General features: G+C 45.6%; 1 protein-coding gene across 1 annotated transcript in view; it reads right to left on the bottom strand.

The window, feature by feature from the left end:
• PIGU (phosphatidylinositol glycan anchor biosynthesis class U) overlaps positions 1-22,119 on the bottom strand; it is a 49,288-nt gene extending 27,169 nt beyond the window's left edge. Inside the window, exons 1-9 of the mRNA XM_006266627.4 lie at positions 21,927-22,119; positions 18,458-18,522; positions 12,528-12,587; positions 9,857-9,919; positions 7,406-7,515; positions 5,645-5,745; positions 3,319-3,416; positions 1,292-1,446; positions 49-192 (exon numbers count right to left, since the gene is read on the bottom strand). Coding sequence (XP_006266689.1) covers positions 49-192; positions 1,292-1,446; positions 3,319-3,416; positions 5,645-5,745; positions 7,406-7,515; positions 9,857-9,919; positions 12,528-12,587; positions 18,458-18,522; positions 21,927-22,056 — 926 coding nt within the window. The 5' untranslated portion in view covers positions 22,057-22,119. The remainder of the gene's footprint in view (positions 1-48; positions 193-1,291; positions 1,447-3,318; positions 3,417-5,644; positions 5,746-7,405; positions 7,516-9,856; positions 9,920-12,527; positions 12,588-18,457; positions 18,523-21,926) is intronic.
• Between the last annotated feature and the right edge of the window lie 901 nt (positions 22,120-23,020).

Here is a 23,020-nt window from a genome sequence, read left to right as displayed (position 1 = left end):
ACAGGCTGAAAGTTCAGAGACAAAGGGATAGAAAATGAGCTCACTTACTTTAGCTTCACTGCCAAGGGAATGGTGTAGAAGAAGACATTGATCTGAAATACGCACATGAAGAATAGACTGAAATGCTCAAACATCTCCGCAAAGAAGTACCAGAAAAGTCCAATATTGGGAGTCAGATCTGGAACGGAAAGGCTGAAAATTAAAAAGAAAAATCAAGGTAACTTTTTAAAGTGGTTGGTTTTTTACTTACTTGCTCCTTTCATTATTTAGTAATTGTGGGGACTTCTACACATGCTCTAACATGTTCTAATCAGAACATGTCAGAGCAGACTCAATTAAATGAGGAACTCTTTGTTTTCCTTCTCAAATTAAATTGAGTCTGCTGGAGTGTTCTAATCAGAATGCTCCAGCATTTCATGTATTCGGTATCCCCATGTTTCAAAATGCTGGTGGGGTGCTTTAACTAAAGCTCGTTCAACAAGCTTTAATTAAAACGACCCTGCTGCCATTTTGAAACGTGGGATGCCGAATACGTGAGATGACATGCGCTCCCGAGAGCTGCTCTAATTAAAATATCTGCCCCATGCTCCCCATGTATATAGGTGCTCTGTGTGCTATCAGATGAAGGAGGTATGTCGTAGATGTGAAGGAAGAAACCATAAAGAGGGAAAAAAAGGAAAGGGAATCACTCTTCTAAATATCTGCTTTGCCCAAAATAAAAACCATAACCAGAGAGGACAACAATTAGACTGGCATCTGCTTTTGTGCAGAAGTACTTCCAGCCATACCTTAACCTTTTGGGGAAGCCAAGATAGCTCACTACAGCAGTATACAACTCTGGACCATACCAGTAATTGGTCCAAAATATCCAACAGGCTACAAGTCATTCATTGAACCCCAGTGTTACACAAGATATTTATAGGCCATTATTGTCCATATTTTCTCAAGTGGCTCTTCATAAAAAACTCAAGGATTTATTTTTATAAAGCCAGATGGGATTACTTACAGTTTTATTCCTGTGTAGTACGAGTGACACCTAGTGGTCAATATAGCTACACCAAGGCATACAATGTCTGCACCTTGCTAATTAAAAAGAAGCAAACCAGTTCCGTTACCTACACCACACCTAGTTTCTTTCCTTTAGTTCTTACCCCAATAATTTCAAGGAACTTGGGTTATGTGTATGCGTTGTTTTGGTTTCATTTCTGAGACTGCAATGAAGCTTTATCTATGCATAATCCACAGCACAGGTTGAGCACAGCCAGAAAGAAACTTAATAAATTATACTTACATGAACCCATAAACAGATGGGATAAAATCCCAGGAACTGAGGAGGAAGAATGAGAGGCAGATTATCACCACCAGACTGCACAGATACAATGCTGCGTATTGCGTGGTGTAGATCCAGAAGCCTTTGCTTTTCAGTTTCACTGGTATGAACTGACGCTGGAAATGTAAAAGAAATCAGGAGACGCTGCATGTCAATTAGAAAGCCACACAGAAGGTTGAATGTCAAGATCTGCCTTTTATGATGCCAAGTGAAAGCAACAAATACTGGCACCACTATGGTGGAAGGAGCTTTTTCACACATAGTCCTCATTTGCCTGACCAATCAAATCATCACAGACACTGCCCAATATTTTCAGGACTGTGCCCAAAGGCCAGGCAGTTTTACATTCAACCACCATAAAACCAGTTGTCTGTGCCTGAAATGCCCTCATCACATGTGCAGTGTCAGTAGCTATGCATCCTACTAGGCAAGCAGGCTTGAAAACATGAGCTGCCTCCTACAGAAACTCCACAAAACCCAGTGCCTCTGAATTTGTGATGCTGCCTTTCCTTTTTGCACCAAGGGTTGCTCTGTACATCCTGCTGCATAGTTCCAAAAGACAATACAGACAAGTAGCTGCAACTTGGAGAGGCTCCATCCTTCTGAACCGCACCAAGCTTAAGACCAGAGAGCTTTTTGGACATTTCACACCAATTTACACAGAAGCCTTGGACACAGCAGATTAGAAAATGCAAGAAAGTAGCCTTTTAATCCCTATGCAAGGAAAGCAAGGAAGTTCATCTACAAATCCTGGTAAGCAGAATGTATTTTGGCAGCTCCAAATCCTTTTAAAAGTTCCCTAATAAATCCAAAGGCAAATTATGCATTCATATATCATCCCTTGTCACCACAACTGCAAAACACTTTGCTTATGCATTGCTCTTGGCATGAAGTTATTCAACTTGAGAGAGAGTTCATACTACACTGGTGTAGTTAACAGCTCCCCAAGCTGAAGGAGAGTCTCCTTTCAGATTTAACAAGTAGCATTGATTACCTACAAGTTCCATTACTGCAAAGATCTAGAGCAGCAATGAAATTCCCAGGATGTTTTGCAGGAAAATGGAAGACATTTATATTTGATGGTTGGGGGAAGAAGGGTAAGCATAAAAGTGATACTTCTACATTTTCTTTTTTTGAATTGGAAATGTGTATCAGGAAACAGAAAAAAATGCCTGCAAGATCCACTGTAGAAGTCATACATGGGGAGGCGTGTCAGTGGAAATGTACAGAATGGCATCAGCTATCTGGGACCTGGGGAAAGACTTAACAGGGTAGTCCCTAGAAAGAGCCTGGTAAGATTTCTCCAGAAACCAATCATAAATCTCTTTTCCTTCACCAGCAAAGAGATGCCTCAGGTTCACTCCCCGCAAACTCCCTCCACACTTTGGAAGGAGGCTCTTGGTCTTCTGATGGATTTATCTGTTTTCCAGCTCAGTGTTTGTCTCCTGGGCCTTTGGGCTGCACGAATAATTAAGGATATCATCTTCTTCTAAAACCCTTATGGAATCCAGTCAACACTCTGGTAGTGGAGGTGGAGTGAGGGTGGAAGTGCAAAGCAGATGCTTTCAAGGGCCGCAAGTACACTCCACCCAGCACTGGGGGACAGGTCACATGTTATCTTTGCCAATAGCAAAGCATTTCTGGGCATGACTCAGATAAAAGGACCATTTAAAATTCATGCCAGCAATGATGGGTCAGTGCAGAAGAAACTGCTGCTCCAAAATTCTCCCTCTGCTGGTCACCAATCACACACATATTTGTGTGTTTAGGCAGGGAGACCACCAAATTTGCAGATGTGTTTTGGTTTTCCTCTCTCCCTCCACGTGGCCCCTGCAACATATTAAATACCCAGTGTCCTGGGAAATGATGAAAGCTCTTTTATCTTGAGAAACCACCATTGAATTTTTTTTCTTCACTGTTGGGCAGCAGCAAATGTTTTCATACAATATATCAGAGGTTAGAGACACTTGCTCTTCGAGAGTATTTACCTGTAGAAGATATATAAGTGCTGGTGCAAACAAGGTGAGAGGATACAGTGACTGGTATGTTGCTAAGGCCAGAAATACAGCACTGAGGAAGGCACTACCTGCAGGAAACAAACATATTTAATTTAATGACTGCAACTCAGAAGGAAGGTCAGATTCGAACGGTCCTTTAGATAGGAAGCTATTGGTCAAATATAAAAGTTGTGCACAGTCCCTATGCATAGTATTCAGACCACCAGGGTAAAAATAACTATTTCAGTCCATTTCGTTCTACATTATGTTTTGCAAAGGAGAAGGGCTCTGACAACACCTAACTGCAAGAAAAAGCAATTTATGTAATTGGTTTAAATCCCTTCCATCTACTTAGAGAAAGATTCATAAACCCTAAATCTAGAGAGAGAGAGAGAGAGAGAGAATATCAGTTGCTAGTTATGTAGATGAATGCATGTACCTGGGTCATTTATGCATCGAGTAGCCATTATGTTAATACCGTGGCTAACAGAGTCTGTTTCCATTGGAATGTCCCATTCTGCAAACTCCACAGAAGCCTCAAGTTTCAGTCCTCAGGTGAGACAGAGGACTAGTAGACCTCTCTCTTTTTCTTGTTCTTTTTACAGGTACAAAAACTAAATGGACAAAGGAGAATGGCCAAGCTTTTCAATGTGACCTTTCATTTTAATGCTTCCATTTTTGGCTGCTCAATTATTTGAGTGAACTAAGTGCCAAGCACCCACAATTCCAATAGAAATGGGAGAGAAATGAAGCTCAAGGGATCCAAGTTGGACACTGAAAAAGAAAAGCATACCAGATCACGTGCCCTTTTTGAACATTTAGTCTATGTAACTTGCTCAAGGTTAGTGACAGAGAAGAGATTAGAGAGCAGTTTTGACTCTAATGTGCCAATCAGCAGCCCATTCTAGCATAATGACCCTCATTGAAATAGATCAGCTTCTCAGCTCTACTTCCAGCCTCTAAGAGAAAGAAGAGGTTGTAGGATCTCTAAAATAAAGAGTCTTCTCACTTACACATTTAAAATCTCATAGACAGAAACCCATATGGCCTCTGTTTCATTGAGTGTTAGTGTAGGGGGTGGAGGGGGGGGACTGTGCATGGGCAAAGTGTTCGTTTCCAGAAATCAGTAACTCATTACCACAAAAATGCTGAGACAGAGAGATGGACTATAGCTGGAAGATTTCTTGGCATTTTTATGGTAATGACTGATTTCTGGATACTAAGTTCAATCATAAGAAGAGAAGTGGTGCTGACTCCTACCCTGGGGGTCTTTAAGAGGAGGTGAACACCTTGCTGGGGTTGTTTGACCCCAGTACTCTTTTCTGCCATGGCAGGGGGTCAGACTAGATGATCTGCTCAGGTCCCTTCCGACCCTACCAGCCATGAAACTATAATATGTGTCTGTACCAGTTTGTTGTTCGACACTAAAAGCTGATCCATGCTAGAGGCACAGACACGCTACAACTGAGCTTTGTGCATCTCTGAATAGATGAACGAGTGAAGAGCAATTCACCCAAACAGGCCTTAGTTGTCTATTTTTGCAAGTGTAGTTTAAATGATAAACCCTCCTGCTTCAAGCACATAAGAAAAGCATGAAGAGCAAATTTTGCAGATATTTCTTGGATGTGCTCTGCTAGCCCCACCCCCCAGCACCGATTGCTGGGGAGGACCTGGCATAGGAAGAAGAAGATAGCCACCACCTTGTCTGATGGCTGCCCTTCATGTGGCCCCGCTGGGGAGCCAGCATTTTATTTTTCTTAAGTTTTTTTAAAGTTAATTTTGTGGACAAACCTGGTTTTCGCAGTTTCCATAAAATTACAAATTGAGTAGGCCCCTACTTATGAATCCACAACTGGCTGATTTCAAATAAGGTTCTATCATCTCACCCTTTGCTGTTATCAGAAGCAGGTGACTGTTTATTTGAAAACAAACACTTTTGACAATATATACAAGAGAAAGCAACAGAGTCCTGCATCTCACTGAAAATAAGATAGAAAATATAAGGGTAGAGGCTGATTTGTTTCTAAACAGAAAACTATTCAAAGCTGTCCAAGGAGGCAGTTAATCCTTTGAATAAATGAAGTGATCAGGCCAGACATCCTAGGCACACTGGGATGGGAGAATCTGGTTTAAGTATGAAGTCCCCTTTTTTTTGCGACTCCAAGAAGACCTCTGACATTGCTTTGACCCAGTCTGTAGTAGGACTAGCTGAGATCTTTATTCTAAACCTATTTATCAGCTACTAACTGCATCTACAATCTCTCAAGGTTTGAATCATTAAAGACATAAGAGGGGACAAGTTTTCCCAGTGTATTACCTTTCATCGTAGCCAAAATGAAGAATGCAATAATGGTGTTGTTGATGGCACAAGTGGACTTTGCCACACAAGACATCACTGTGTACGGATTTAAGAGATAACTGGAAGAGAATAAAATTCAATTACATTCATGCTTTTAAAAAGTGCAAATACCAAGGCAAAAGGAGATATATTAAAATAAATGGGAAATGATCTGGCATCTCCTTTCAATTCATTAAATATGTACATGTTCCTCTCAACAGAACAACTCAGCTGAACTTGGGTCTTCGTATGATGCAAAAAAATCAAGTCTTCCTCATGTTGAAGGACATGGGCAATTGTGGGGGACCATGATGGAAAAAAAGGAGATGGCAGCAGGGAGAAAGCACATTTAAAATACAGTTCTATCCTGAAAACTGACTGTGTAATGGTAAACATAACCCCTTTTTTTCTCCTTAAAACATAAGCCTATCTGAACTAGAATCACAGAGAGCAAACACAGAACCCTATATTACTACCTTCCAGAGTCACTTTTTAGAATATAATCACAGTGCAAATCTTTGAAGACACCGGTTCCTGTGAAAATTTGAAATGAATGATGCAATGACCTAATGTAACTAGATCCCAAAGCACTAAGGAACATTCAGATTATTGATTCAATAAGCAGGACAATGGATCAATCAACTTCCATTACAACAAAACCAGCTGCTATAATGAGAACAGTTAGAAAAAAAATCAAAGCCCTTATCTCCTTCAGGATATCATATTTATCCTAGTCCTAGGCTCTCTCAATCCGAGCCTAGATTTTTCAATGCCTGAAAAATTAACAGTTGCTTCAAATACTAGAGAGATAGTACCTACATCAAGATATTAAATATCTAATGCCAATATTCCTTGGTGACATTGTGCATCAAGTGTGTAATGAAAATATTTGATAATCTGCAATTAAAAAACCCCAACAACCCAACCCCCCTACTTTCTTGCCCTGGAGCAATTTGCTGACTTGATATAAATCATGTATGACAAGAAAAGAAAAAAAAAAAAAAATCAATAAAAATGTCTCTTTTATGAAAAGCCTTCTCTGATCAAAGGACAGTTAATGGAATAGGAGATCAAAGAGACAAAATCCTTTTAGTTGTTTAATATGAGACATGGGGTTTGTCTGATTTATTCAGATCCAAAAGCTCAGGAATAGATCTGTTTCTTTCGAATTTAAGTACCTGCCATTTGTTTTAATTAAAGCCTTGCTATTTCAGAATGTAAAGCATATGGAATAAATACTGCATTTGATGCCGTTAAAGTTGACAAGCTAGAAATGCTCTCAGAAACTTTATGCATCAGAATGACCTCAGTGTTTTCAAACTGTTGTGGCCACAAAATAGCTAGCTCAGTTACTCCTGAACTTCACAAAAAAGGTTCCTCTGGAAGGGGAACACATCTAAGACATTTTGAATGCACTGGCTCAACACTGATGAAAGAAGAAGGCTATCACATCCATGGAGAAAATATTTTCCTCTGTAATATTAGTAATTGTATATTATCAATCCACTTCTATTGTGATTAAGCCAATTCTCTGTACTGTATGCAATGTAAGTGAACAGAAATATTAGCTTTCAATTACAGAATGTGGACATACTACATTTGGTACATTTGTGTACCCAAGAGCAAATACAAAGCTAGAAAAAGGAAAGTACTGAAGCGGCTGAAACAGCTAAACACAATGAAAACATAGGACTGGGAACCTTAAGCATCTTGCATCTGCTTGAAAGAAGCAATACTTACAACAGTGCTACCTTGAGGGGGATGTAGTGCATTTCTATGGGTGTCCGGATGAGTTCAGCCACATCTGGCGCATATTTATCAAGTTCTATTAGGAGTTTCTGCTTTTTAAACTGAACAAAAGAAGAAGAATCAAAACCTCTCAGATACAGAAATACACTGTATCTTACTCTTTTTGCACAACTGGAAAGCACCTAGAAGCCCCAGTCATAAACCAGGGCTGCACTGTGCTGGGTGCTGTATAAACTCAGAGCAAAAAAGATGGTCCTTCTCCTAAAGAGTTCGCAATCTAAGCACAAGAAAAGAGCTAGAGATTGGCAAGTACACGGTAATAGGAAAATCAGTATGGTAAGCAATGCTTGAGCACATCACCAACCTAATTATCAAGTTTGTTTAGGCTCTACAACAAAATAGAGCTCTGAAGATGGGTCAGCAGAAGGATAATGAGGTTTCTTGCAGATTTTTATAGGTGTTCTTCCGAAGTGGGATGGGAGCATGGGGAAAAGCATGAGAGCGCTTGCTTTCAGATGTAATAATTGAGCAATGAATGGTAAGTAGCCACGTGGGCCATTGTCTACCCCACCATGTCTATACAGGAATACTTTCTCCCTTACACTTAATGAAAAAATGTCTCATTTAATAAGCCTAATTTTAACTCCTTTGCTACTGATTTTCAGCAACCTAAGCTATTCTACATGAAGCCGCAGAACATGGTTGAATGCCTGACTAGGCTATTTCTGCAAACCAAAAAAAAGACATTGGTGAGATATGGTGCTCAAAACACAAACAAGCAGCCAATTCCTATTCCACCTTTACTCACTAAATGGCACTTATGTAGTCATGCAAATACAAATGTACTTACATGGCTTTTACATACTATTTCCACCTGTGGAGGTGGGTAGGACTGCCTGTGCACATATACAAGTGCCCAAAGCCTAGTGATTAAGGCACTTACTCAGAGAATTGGAGACATGGGCTCAAGAGCCCCTTGCCCCAGAAGGGATTTGAACCTGCATTTCCAACTTGCCAACAACTTGCTTTAACTGCAACGCCATAGTCTAAGCACTGGCCAAAGAACTCTCCAGCCCTCCACTTGAAGCTGGCCCACTAGAAAGCCAAATGGAGAAGACATAAGGGGCCAGGAGGTCTACCACACTGAGCATGAGGCTCAATGAGATAGACCCTGCCTGCACTTAAAGGTGGGGGGGGCCAGGACTGTACCCCACCCTCTGCCTTCAAAAGAGCAGAACCTGCCCCATTGCTATTTATCTGTTTTATTCTCTGAATATTAAATGCAAGATGCAGAAAAGGTACAGGGGCAGGAGCCCAGAACCAGGCCCTTCTAGGGCAGTTTCCATCTGTGTGAATAATTAAAGTTACTAAAAACAGTTTTCTTGTACCTTCTGAGAAAAACATTATTTTCAAAACCATCTAAGGAGGGTAAGGCCAAATACGTACTTGGATGGGAGCCTGCCAAAGGACACAGATGTTTAAGAAAATGGAAGCATCCTTCCTTTAAATCAATGCCTCTGCATGACTGTGGGAAGCACACTACTACTGTCACAGAGAGCAGAGCTTATCTTGATAAAATTATTTACAAAAGGAACCATGGCTTTTTTGGGAACACCTGCTAGTCTTGATCCATGGTGAGGATTAAGTGACCCTGGTGTTGGATTTATCAACGGGCTCAACAGAATATTTGCTCTTTTCCCCCATATCACTGGGTTATCTGGCATCAAACTACACCCACAACATTCTTGCAGGGTTTATTAACCTTAAAAAAGTACCATTATGTCCTTTTCAGTCTGTGAATTAACCTTGCCATGAATGGACACAAACCTTGTTTGCAGTCAATCAGGCCAGTAACTGGTTAACAAATTGGTTTAGTTGTTATAGGAACAGGGGCTCAGACCAAAAGCCCAACCAAATTCACACTTTGGTAATTAAATTCTGTGCACCTAAAATTCCCACTGCAGCTGAAAGCAAGAGTTCTCAATTCTTGTCTTGAATTGCTGCATCCCACTGCACTGCACTGTAAAGTGGTTGCAACATTTCACCCTAGAGTTGGTTGCATTTCACTGACAGTTTAATTGACCCAAGTGCAGTTTGTGCATTAGCTTCTTAAACACTTCAAAGTCATTTCAGACAAAAGCAGCTATATTTAACTACACTGCTCACATTCATTACAGTAATTTCAGCAATGCCACAATACCTTGAGTATGCTTAAAATCCACCCCTTCAGATGATAACAGGGCCCACATGGGTTCACCCATGGTCTGTGTCCCTGTTGCCTGATTTTCATTATTTATCACACTTCATATCCCTTTCTAAGCAGCAGGTATTGAAAGTTCTTTGTCTGAACAGACCTTGACCTGATCCCTTTTGCACATATTTTCATGTAATAAAATACATGGGGTGATTATTGAGCAAAACTAAGTGGCAAAATCTGCTTACCACAACTTTGTTGAAGTCCTGGATGGCCAAGTAGAGGGCAACAGCAGTGAGTATATCAGTTATCTAAAGAAAAGAAGGTAGGACAGGCAGGTGGATAAAATAATGAAAAAGTGGCAAAGGCAACCACCATTTAAAACTAGGGCTTTGATTCAATGCTTTGCATTGTCAGTAACCGTAGCAGTAACTGGTAGTAGGTCACAGTTGGAAATCTTTAAAGACCAAGTGAGTCCTAAACCATGGTCCATTAATTATATATAAATATAACCCTGGTTCTTTATACCCTTGTGGGTGTATCAGAGATATTAATTTTAAGAACCCCAAAAGTCGGCACTGGAAGAGGAGAGAATGTATTCTACGTTAGGTTTTTCCTCATACTGCCCACCACTGAAAGTGTAAAAGAACTACAGCTTTAGCTGAGCAGAGAGGTAGTTTGTTGGACAATGCCTGTACGACTAATAACACTTAATACAATGAAAACCAGCAGACTTCTGTCTAGGGATCACAGCAAATTATTCAAAACAGTTACCATAAGTGGGATACAAGTGATTTTAGCACAAGTGAGGTGTGCAAGAAAGCGGCGCTGAGGACAGAGACAGCTTTGAGTCAAACAGCAGATGCAATTACATGGCTGATTTTTGCACCTTTGTGTTAAGCAGCACAGACAAAATAACTGACTGTAGATGTGGATATTTTTAATTCTAACATGTTCATACAAGTTTTAATCCTCCTTCCACTGAACTCCCTAATGTATGTATATTCTTCTTTCACAAGAAGGGCAATCTCAAAAGTACCATTTCTAAATTTTTCACCAACAATTTCCATAAGAAACAGAACCAAAGCTCATGTCCCTTTTCTTTCTTTAAAACACAATACATTCCCTATCCTCTCAGGTCACTTAGGCTGCTGACAGATGTGGAAAAAACAACCAACCAACCCCCTAACTTTACTGGAAGAGGAAGTGTGTTAGTTCAATCTGGGCCGCTGGCATCTGTATAGATTGGGCACTTCAGTGGAGCTTTTTGGTGCTTTTATCTAAAGTTGATTCAATCAGCTATAATATAAAAGTGCCAAAAAGCCCCACTGAAGTACCTGATCTATACAAACATTGGGTGAGCTGGGTCAAACTAATAGGATGCCTCTTCAGGGCATGCGCTGAGCTCAGCACGGGAGCATGCCAAGTTTAAAATAAAGCACTATTTTGTTTATTTTTCATGTCTTTAAGCAATCTTAAAGATTTGCAGCAAGTCCCTTATCTACTTACTAGGTGACACTTGGCCAACCAAAGGGGTCTAGAAGACTTAGGGCAGAGGCAGGCAGAATATGGCTCAAGGGCTGGATTCAGACACCAGGCAATTTCATCTGGCCAGCAGTGCCCACCCATTAACTGTACCCCACCCAGCCCAGACGCCTTGCTCCCACCCTTGTGCCCAGAAGGGCCCGGCCCAGCCAGCATGCAGCTTTCAGGTGGGGCTGCTGTTGCTGCTACTGCCGCAGCCGCTGGAGGGCCTGCTCGGCTTCCCTTGTGTCCAGGGGCTCTTCCCCATTGCCCTGCTGCGGTGCTTGCTCTGGGCAGCAAGTAGGGAAGCAGCAGGGGGAAGTGGGGGAGCTGAAGCTGGGCAGGCGTGGGGAGCATGGGCTGGGGCTGACAGGAGCACAGAGCTCATGCAGGTCCCTGCACTGAGCCAGGAAGCAGCGGGCAGGCAAGTGCCGGGAGCTGCATGTGTGCCATGGGAGCACTGCATGATAAAGCTAAGCCAGCCTGGCTGTGCCCCTTGCCACCACGTGCAGCTCTGGCTGAAGCTGTGCACTGCTGGACAACAGCACCTGCAAAAGCCACGGACACCGCAAGGGCCTGCTACCTGCTTGTACTGCTGGTGGCAGGGGCTGTGCGCCATGGGGTGGGGGGAGTGTGTGAGGGGGAGTCCCCACAGCTCCCACCCTCCTTCACACCCCACAAACCCCCCCCCACACTACACACTCCCCTGCAACATACCTTATACCCCCTACACAGCCACCCCCCTCACAATCCCCTCCACCCACACCCCCCACCATGCAAACACACTGCCCCACACACAACATACAAGAGTAAGATTTTATTTTGAGCTATTATGCAATCACCTCTATATATACAACATAAACACAAATCATGACAGAGATATTTTTTGTAATAAAATTAAAATATGTTATAGTAGATGTTTAACTTTTAGTACATGATTTGATTTTTTTCTTGTTCCAAGATGGCAAACATCCCCTCCCAAAAGGAGTACTTCTGGGGGCAAGGGAAGGGACCTCTGGTGGCAAGTCAGGGGGTTAGGAGGCAGGACGTTCGGTCACAAGATGGGAACCAGGGGATGGGGCACTTGTCAATGGGCAGGGCTACCCTTGTGGCCCTTGACCGTTCACCAAAACTCATTAGGCAGCCCTCCAGCTGAAATAATTGTCCACCCCTGACTTAGGGGCACAGGAAGACATATGCACAGACACATCTGCCTTCCTGAATAACCTTTGAGCTAATTTACGGCTTGAGTTATAAGATGATGATGACCCTTAAGTCTCCTGGAAGCCAATGGTAGTTGTTGAAACTGAGCAAAATCAACTGCTCGCAGGATGTTGCCCTAGAAAAGGGGCATTCCTGGGACTTTTTTTAAAAAAAGGTTGAAGCAGCACTTACCATGAACACCAATTCAGCATATTCAATCAGGAAATGAAAGAGGTATATTATTAATGGGGTCTGAGAGAGAGAGAGAAAGAGAAAAACAAAGTCAAAACTTGCCAAGCTGTCTTCAGATTATACAAACAACTGCCAGTTTGAAAGGAAAAAAAATGCAATGCTATTGTGTGGGAGTCGCCAAAAGCTAATTTCCTTGCTGTTCTTGCATAAGACAGTTACTGCAGCGCAATACAGACTGAGGGACTTATCTGGGAGTCATTCAACATGCAAAAAAATCAATAGAAACTGAGTTTGCAAGCTTGAGAGATCAGGTTCTACTGGCTGAAAGGTGAATGGCTTCTCCCAAGCATCTCGTAGGGCTTGCAGAGAAGCATACAGGCCAACTTAAAACAAAACAAAACAAAATCACCCTTTGTTTTAAATCCTCTTTCTTACTTTCGTTACTTCAATAATACTAGAGTTACACTAAAAATGGAAATAAAACATTTTCCCTCATTGTTCAGCTCTTTACTTTGTATGTTTGACAGTCCTTTCTACAGATGCAGTTTAATCTGTTCATGTGGGTCTTTTGCATAAAAACAGATAGGAGAAAAGCATTTGCAAACATAAATAATTGTGCTGGTAACAGTATCACTTTGCTATTCTCTCTTTCTGATTCTTGTTAAGGTGAGAGGAGGGGTACATCTACAGTTATGCTATAGCACCAAGGATTAATGCAGTGTTTTTATGTATACATAAATCTAAATTTAATCTCCGTCTATTTAAGTGCATGGGTGTGCATTCCATTTTTATTTTTTCCTCTTTTGGTCATGTTAAAACAACTGGATTGTCTAAGTGGTAATCGTGGGAGGTCCCAGACTATTGGAAAAGGTCAAATATAGTGACAATCCTCAAGACAGAGAAGAAGGAGGCAGAGAACTACAGACCAGTCAGCCTCACTTCAGTCCCCAGCAAAATCAGGAAGCAGGCCCTCAAAGAATCCATTTCTAAGCATTTGAAGGAGAAAGTGATCAGGAACAGTCAGCATGGATTCACCAAGGGCAAGTTATGCCTGACCAACATGATTGCTTTCTATGATGAAATGACTGGCTCTGTGGATGCAGGGAGAGCAGTGGACATGATATACTTTGATTTTAGCAAGGATTTTTATAAGGATTCCCACATCATTCTTGCAAACAAGCTAGGGATGTATGGGTTGGATGAATGGACTGCAAGATGGATAGAAAGTTGCCTGGATCGTTGGGCAGAACCAGTAGTGATCAATGGCTCAATGTCTAGTTGGCAGCCGGTATCAAGTGGGGTGCCCCAGGGGTTGGTCCTGGGGCTAGTTTTGTTCAATATTTTCATTAACCATCTGGAAGATGGAATGGAGTGTACCATCAGCAAGTTTGCGAATGACACCAAGCTGGAAGGTAGGGCTAGGATTCAGAGTGACCAGTCTTAGACAAATTGGAGGATTGGGCCAAAAGAAATCTCATGAGGTTCAACAAGGAGAAGTGCAAAGTCCTGTACTTAGAATGGAACAATCCCATGCACTGCTACAGACTGGGGGCTGACTGGCTGGGGAGCACCTCTGCGGAAAAGGACCTGGGGGCTACAATGGACAATAAGCTGGATATGAGTCAATAGTGTGCCCTTGTTGCCAAGAAAGATAACAGCATACTGGGCTGCATTAACAGGAACTATGACGGGGGAAGTCACAAGGCCAGGAACAAAGCCAACCTGCCCACCTGTCTAGGGCAGTCTGCCCTGTCTCACCTGCCATAATTTGATGTATCAAGAAAGATGTAATAACGCAGGAGGCTGGCCATTTTATGCCCTGATGCCAAGGGCATTATAGATGGCTCCGACCTCCCCTATACCGTGTCCCATTCCTCGCAGATGGCATCCAAAGTAAAAACTATGCCTCAGGCCTCCTCATACATGCCTGGGCATCCTGCCCTCTTGCTATGACCTCCAATCATGCCCTTTCACTAGGGCCTTCATCACTGAACTGTTTGGGCCGGCCTCTGTGCTGTTCTTCAAGTCACATAGACCCTACTCTGCGCCCCCATGCACAGTCCTTCAGGCCACCCTTGCAAGCCCTACTCCATGAGGCCTGTTACCCACTTTATGTCCCTTCACTGGGGCCACACTTCCACCCCCTCACTGGGGCCTTGGGGTTTTACACCCCACAGGGCTTAGGTGTCCATAGGCATGCCTGGCCCTTTCCTGTCTCTACTGCCAGCTTACCCACCAGGTTGTGGGGGCTGAGGCTACAAGGCACACCATACTTGCCTTTCACTAGGAAGGCAACTGGTATGGTATTTCCTGGGGACCACCCTGCCACAGACAGTCCCACCACACCATCCTACCCTAGCAGAGTGTAGTTTTACATCATGCCCCAGGACCATGAACCTCCTACCATCACCAGTTTCTCCCCTGTACCTCCAAGATGTTATATGAGCAGCAGCTCCAGCCAGGTTCTGTTCTTCCTACAACTGTTGGCCCCTACTACCCAAGGCCTGTTCTTATATCAGGCAGCTGGTCCCACTTCCCAATCGGGCGGCCTCCTGCTGGGCATGCAACTCCTGATTGGGAATGGAGCCACCTGCAGGCTGCTCTGCTGCCTGTTCTGGCCCTTAAGGTGGCAGGCACCAAAGATGCCTTGCCACACGAGCACTGCCATCAGATCAAGGGAAGTCATTATTCCCCTCTATTCTGCACTGGTAAGGCCAAGTACTGTGTCCAGTTTTGGGTCCCCCACTACAGAAAGGCTGCAGACAAGTTGCCAAGAGTCCAGCAGAGGTTAATGAAAATGGTTCGGGGGCTGGGGAACATGACTTCTGAGGAGAGACCAAGGGAACTGGGTTTATTTCACCTGAAGAACAAAAGATTGGGGGGGGGAGAGGGGAGGAGATAGAAGCCTTCAACTACCTGAAAGGTGGCTTACAAAGAGGATGGAGCTAGACTGTTCTCAGTGGTGGCAGACAACAGAACAAGGAGCAATTATCTCAAGTTGTGGCAATTAAAGTTCAGGTTGGATATCAGGAAAAACTGTCCCACTAGGAGGGTGGAGAAGCATTGGAACAGGTTACCTAGAGAGGTGGTGGAATGTCTACCTTTGGAGGTTTTTAAGGCCTGGCTCAGCAAAGCCCTGGCTGGAATCATTTAGTTAGAGATGGTCCTGCTCTGAACAGGGGGTTGGACTAGACAACTTCCTAAGGTCCCCTCCAACCCTAATTTTCTATGATTCCATAAGTAAGAATTAGAAAATATTACAATAGATAGGGGAAAGGCCTTTGTTAAACAACAAGAAGGCTTTTACTGAAGTATGTAGGATTTTCAAAATGACTCTGATTGAATAAATGTGCAAGTCCAATCAATGAGGCATAATTACAGCTTAAGATTAAAAGAGAAACAGAATTTAAGACAAAAACAAACCCCTACCAACCAAGGCCCTAATCCTTAAACTCCTCCAGCTGTGAGATGTCCCACTGATTTCACTAGTAACACCTGCAGTGGTTAGAACTTGACCCAGCAGCGTCTGCAAGACCAGGCCATTAAAAAGGAAAAGAGTCTGCCCCAAGAATGAACTCATGCATTTATTGTGTCATTACATTACTGCACCACAATTTTTTTTAATTCTTCACCTTCAGCAGACCACAGCTCTGATCTTGCATGTAAATTTTTATGTATGAGCTTAATAAGACCCTCCATGTCTGCAAACTTTTTCTCACGTACAAGTGCTTAGAGGATGATGCCCTCATGTGGCGGAACAGGAAGAGCACTGGCCTATTAGAGCTTGCACTAATATATCTGCAAAGGTAATCATGTTTAGGACTGACCACTCCATAGCTTCAATTCCACTGTTAGGGCTGCTGCCATGGATGATAGCTGGCATATACAGGCAACCCCCACTTAATGCTGTTTCACTTAGCGCTATTTTGTTACAATGCTCCTTTTACATTCATTCCTGATTCCACTTAGCGCTCAACCAGTTTTGTTATAATGCTCGTGGGCATCAAGCAGGGAGCATACACTAGCACTACAGCATATTGTTGACGCACAGGAATTGTTGTACAATTTAGCTCACCCATGCCTGGTGGGGCTATGATTTGTGCTGGGGGAGCCCCAGACACTGAGCCTCGCTCCCACTGCCTGGAGTGACCATGACTCTGGCCATGACCACCCCCATCTCCCACCGCCCAGCACGGAGGGCATCAACAGCACCACCTCCGCAGCCCATGCCTAGGCGGGTGGAAACAGCGCGGCGCCGGCTGAGCTGGCCCTGAGCTACCAGGTGTTCATGTTGTTGCTGCCGGGCACCCTGGTAATGAATTATATTTATTTACATTAATTCTTATAGGAAAATGGGTTTCGCTTGATGCTATTCTGCTTAATGCTCAGTTTTTAGGGAACTAACGAAGAGCACTAAGTGGGGGTTGCTTGTATTTGATCATTATGAATCAAATATGGACATCACAGTGACTCCTGTGAAGGTAATTGGAACCTAATGTGCTTCTCATGTTACAGCGAGTCAGTAAACTTAGAAAATGCAAACATTAATTTGTCTGTGAACAATTCTTTTCACACTGCCAGTAAAAATACCTACACTTTCTGTTCCCTTCCTTACTACTAAGACCATCTGCATGTGAAAAGAGCATTTGTTTTTTCTGAATATCTTTGGTCCTGATTTTATTGCATGCAGTAGCAATCAATCATTAATTACAAGACCAACAATTTTTATAGCAGACAGCTGTGTTGCCAACACCAGGTGTTTGTAGATGAATGCATTTGTTATACAGAAGGTCACGTGACTAGGGGTGTACTGATAAAGATTTTTTTGGCCAATACCGATGGATGATTATTAACCAGCCATATTGGCTAATACCAAACTGACTGCCAATATGCAAGCCAGTAGCTTAGAGAACAGTATCCAGCCAGTAAATCTGTGGGGAGGAAGGGGAATGGGGGACAGATCGAGGCCCCCATGGTGAGGGAGGGAATGGTACAGGGGCAGGCACTGCCCAACCAGAGCAGGGTGGGGCATAAGATGGAGCTGCAGGTAGCTTGTCCCAGGGGTGCAGTTCCCACTGCTGCATGCACCCCTGGGGGAGGCATGGGGGGCATGTGCCCCCTGAGTTTGTGCGCGGGATGAGGGCAAGCTAGGCCTGGGGGCTGCATCAGCCACTTCCTAGCCAAGGGGCTGGGCTGGGGCTATGCTCGGGACAGGCAGGGGTATGGTGGATGGCGGTGACACTGGGAAGGGTGGCCACAGGGTGGGCTAAAGCCACCCCAAAATTCACCATACCCCGTCCTGCGCCGCCTGCCCTGCCCTCGCCCGCCGTGAGCACAGCCCCGGCCTAGACCCCCCACCAGGAAGAGGCCGGTGCAGCCCACAGCAGCAGTCTGCCATCATCCCACATATAAACCTGGGGGGCACATGCCTCCCCCAGGAGTGTATGCAGCGGCGGGAGCAGCCCCCCCACAGGACAAGCCACCCACAGCTCCATCCCACGCCCCACCCCACTCCGGCTAGACCGCCCCAGCCCCACTTCCTCCCTCACCATGGGGGCCTCAATCTGACTCTTCCCCCCCCTGCACCCTTGCTCCCCACAGACTTACAGGCCAGATGCTGTTTTCCAAGCTGGCGGGCTGCATTGCCGGCTATATGCACACGGCATTTATTGGTGACATCACTGGCCACATCAGCCAAAAAAAGCTGATTGCCAATAACGTCGATTTTCCTTTTATCGGTGCCGATATGATATGGACCGATATATCAGTACACCTCTACACTTGACTTGTCATTTAAGTTTTTAGATTAAGTTATTTATTTATGAAATTCACACACCCTCAGCCAGATACTAGAAGCTTTCAAGACAGCATTTTCCCCCTCTATAATTATACGAATTAGAAGCCTAGTAATATGAAACATGAACACTTACTTCATGAAAAATATCTCCAGAATATGGAGAGACTCCCAAATCCAGCAAAGATAATCCTTCGACCACTGAAACACACAGGACACCCACATTAAAATACCTGTGATCCTAACAATTTTATGTTCACTATTTGAAGAAGTCACTCACCCCTTGCCTCCATATAAAACTGGAGGAGAAACTAAAATTAGGTCTTCTGTGGTTTCTTCCTACTATGCAAATTTGTCAAATTGACACCATATGTTACAATTTTACAACTCATTTCAGGCAATTAAAAACCTTGCAGCTGGCATGTTTTGCAATTAACTATATAAAGTAGACTTCACATGTCTGACTAAAGGCATACCAGTACCTTTGATTTTCTTACATTATATTTCTTCTGAAATAAAAGACATTAATACATGGTCTGTACTGAACATGACATTAAGCAAAGGATCAAACCATTAACAAGATATGCACTTTGAAAGGAAACGGGGCATTCTGGACTACTGTGTTTGCCTAGGCCACAGGTGTCAACATCACCCTGTCCCCTGACTGGATCTGGACTGCAGAAAGGTGAGCGATGATATGGGGGTTAAAGCTGTTTCTCACCCCCCCACCGCTGACATGCATGTTAGGATTTCTATGGCATGCCACGAATTCCTGGCCCCTCTAGGAACCAGGATACATAATGCAGCCTGCAGACCATAAGTTTGACAGCCCTGTACTAGACAGACAAGGCGCATCCCTATGCATCTCCTTCACAGACCAGAACAAGAGGTACATAATTACAGGTGCACCGATACATCCGTCTGATATAGGATCGGCACCAATATAAAGAAAATTTACTGCATTGGAAATTACCCTGATGCAGCCAATAATTTGGCCGATAAATGGCCATGCACGCGGGCAGCCACAGTGCAGCAAGTAGGTGACAAGGAGTATAGGCCGGCAGCTTGGAGAGCTGTGTGCAATTAGTAAGTCTGTTGTGGTGGAAGGGGGAGAGAGAGGGGAGGGAAGGGGCATGGGGGCGCAGCTCAAGGCCTGCACAGTGAGGGAGTAGGGCTGGGGTAGGCGCTGCCCAGACGGGGCAGGGTGAGGCAGGGAGCAGGACAGAGCCATGGCTTGCAGCGAAGTCCAAGGGTTGTGGGGGAGAGAGGGCAGTTTCCACTGCTGCATGCACCCTGGGAGGGCAAGGGGGGTCATGTGCCCACGGATCTGGGTGGAGTGGACTGCAGCTGTGGGCTGGGGCCAGGGCAGCACCAGGCTTTTCCCCGTGTGTTGGAGGGGGGGAAAGGAGTTGGGCCAGGGCTGTGCTTGGAGTGGGTGGTGGTGGCACTGGGAAAGGGGGCTATGGGAGGGCTGCAGCAAATTGTGTGGTGGCTGAAGCCCCCCCCCCATACCCCACTCCCAGCACCACGGCCTGCCCCGAGTACAGCCTATGGCCAAACCTTCCCCCACCCTCCCACCTGCTGGGAATAGCCCAGCACCGCCCTGGACCCAGCCCACCCTGCCCCATGCAGCTCTGTGGGCACATGCTCCTCCCCCACCCTCCTGGGGTGCACGCAGTAGCAGAAGCGCCCCCCCCCCCCCCCCCCCACACAAGCCATTGCTCCGTCCAGTGCCCCCGCACCACCTGCCCCAGTCCCACTCCCTCCCTCGCTGTGGTGGGGGTTGAGCTGCCCCCCCACGTCCCTTCATTTCCTCCCCCCACTCCCCTTCCACCACAACAGACTTAACAGCTGGACGTGGCTCTTCAAGCTGAAGGGCTGTGTATTGGAAATCAGATCAGTATCGGCCGATATGCCTCCTTAAAAAAAAAAAATTGGCTATTGGTATCGGCCCCCAAAATCTCTATCGGTGCACCCCTGTAAATAATTATGATTGTATTATGCATCTAAATTTTAAGGCAAAGCTGAAAAACTTCCCATATTATAAAAATTGCATATCTCCCATTATAACCTGCTTTTAGTTATCTATAACCTTGCTGAACTTTAACCATTTTTACACCAAAATTTTTCCTATTACATGTCGAGCTCCAGCTAAAATATATATATTTTAAATTCCAGTTAAGATGATTCAGCCATCTGAGAAGATGGCTAGTGGGATGAAGATGTTTTGCACATGTTGAAGATTGCAGGTGATCTTTCCTTTGGCAAGCTGCAAGACTCCCATGCTTTGGAGCCAGAACTCAAACATTGGCAGGGCTTTGTGTTAAAGAAATGCCTCTGTCATCTCTGTGAAAATCTGCGGTAACACCAGAGTGATGCTGTTGCCAAGATGGTCCTGGAAATATGCAAAGGGCAAGAATTTTTGTAAGGAACATCTTTTATTGAATCAACTGCATAACTGGGAGAGATTTAAACAAGCCTTTAGGAGTAAGGCCTGAGTCTGGATCTGAGAAAGCTTATACCTGAAATCTACTCTAAATCTCTCCCAACCATGTAGTTGATCCAATAAAAGATACTGTATTACCCACAAGAATCCTCCCCTATTGCCCAAATTTGTCCATGTTCTAAAAAGCTGCAGTTCACTTGTGCTCTGTAGGGACTTGTTAGAGCTCAAAAAAAGTTATTTACAGGTAACGGGTGCAGTGAGCTTGCTCCAGCATACAGCTGGGCAGGACTTTCCCTACAGCTATATCTCTGGGCTGCCATGGAGTGGATCTAGGTACTGACAAAAGACAGCTTATCTTGTGCACTTAGTGACAATCCTGCTGGATCCAGGCAAATGAAGAGAGAAAGATATTAAAGAGGCATGCAGATATCCCAACAGTGGGGAAGCTGGGCATGGGAAATAGTTTGAGAAACTGGGAAGAAAAGTTGAGATATACAGGGCAGAAGAAAGCAGACAAAGATCTATACAGGAAGAGGTCTGAGAGTAAGATTGGGTAAGAAACATAGGAAAAGGACCTGGGGCTGGGATGAAGTGGGGACAGACAATGGGAGAGCAGAGAGCATGCAGGGAAGATGCAGACAAGGAGCCAGGCCTATTCGAGGCATAGGGTTAAGGTGGACTTGACGCCCACAGAGCAAGGCTTAGCCTCCCCTGCCCTTACTGGTCACACAGGCCCCCTCCCCCTGGGCCCGGCCTCGTGTGCTGTGTTGTGGGGGGTCAGCACCGCGCGCCGAGGAAGTCTGTGGCACCACGGGCTCATCTAGCCCCGGGTTTGAATTGCAAGCAGCGCAGCACGGAGGCAGGAGACTGAAGGAAGAGGGAGGCCGGTCTAGAAAGGGGAGCACGTCTCCGTTTCACGAGACGCCTTGCGGCGCCGGCCAGGCTGTCACCGCGCTCCGCAGGGGCCGCACCAGCGCCGCCAACATCCTCCAGGGCTCCGGGCCGCGCACGTGGCCGGGCAAGGCGGGGCTCGGGCCGGGGCGCGGCCCCGCGGGACAGGGCTCAGGGCGCGGCTCCCGGCGGAGCTCGCGTAGGGCCCGGGCGGTCAGGCTGCTCCACGCGCCCGTGCAGGCCCCGCCGGCCGCCGGCCCGGCCTCACCTCTCTTCCAGGCGCTTAACGGGGACGATACCTCGACCCGATCGGAGATGAAGGCGGCCAGGCTGGAGCGGTAGAGCACGGCCCGCAACGTCACCGCCACCAGCACCCCCAGCACCAAGGGAGCCGCCATGTCCGGGCGGGCTAGGAGCCGGGCGCCTACGGACCAGCCCGGAGGGGAGGAACTACAGCTCCCGGTGCCCCGCGCGGCGCGCGCCCTTCCGCTTCCCGCACTTACTGCGGCTTACCGGCCGGGCTTCGGGACAAACTTAGTCAGGAGGCAAAGCTAGTTCCTGGAGGCCAAGCTTGACTGCTCTTCCCGTGCCCTAATGCACCCCCCATGACAGGGAGAGGCTGTGCACGAGGGAACAGGCGTCCCTCACGCTGCGGTGGCCAAGCCCTACAGCAGCCCCTGCGTGTCTCTCCCCCGCACTACTCATTGCCCACAAGCACAGCAGGGCTCTGGGGACTGTGCACCTGTCTGCTGCTAACGTGAATCAAGAGCCTTTTAGGGATCAGGTAACTAAGCTGTCATCTCCCTCTCTTAGCCCTCTCGCCCAGCAGGCTCACGGGTAGGGGCAATTGCTGTCTGCAAAGGACCTGCCCTGCCACAGATCAGGCAGCTCTTCAGGGATACAAGGAAGGGTGGGAATGAGGTCAATGAGAGAGGAGCGGCTGGCTACTTGGACCACAAGTGCTGGTTTGCCTGTGGCCTCGCTGCTCTGGGCATGAGGGCCTCCTCCAGCAGGGACCTGGCTTCATCATGAGCCAAGGAAAGTTGCCTCTGTGATCAAGGTTTGCTAGGGAGCAATTGGAATCTCCTCCCGGGCCTTTACTTGCACTTTTATTTGAAGACATGGCCTTGAGGTTTATGAGTCCCGTGAGCTACTGTCCATGGCAAAGTAGTTTCCAATGTAGTTTTCCCTTCTGCTAGGATGGATGCTGCTGAGCACAGCCCATTGTATTTTAGGAACATCTCACATGGAGAAAGATTTTGGTCTCATTTTGCAAATCCATTTTCGGTATGGGACCCACCCAGTCCCCAACCCTCCCTAACCACAGACCTTATCATGTTGTTTTTAAGCATCCTAACTGTT

This window comes from Alligator mississippiensis, chromosome 9 (genome assembly GCF_030867095.1).
Source record: "Alligator mississippiensis isolate rAllMis1 chromosome 9, rAllMis1, whole genome shotgun sequence".
Lineage (NCBI taxonomy): Eukaryota > Metazoa > Chordata > Crocodylia > Alligatoridae > Alligator > Alligator mississippiensis.
This window is presented reverse-complemented; position numbering and strand designations above follow the sequence as displayed.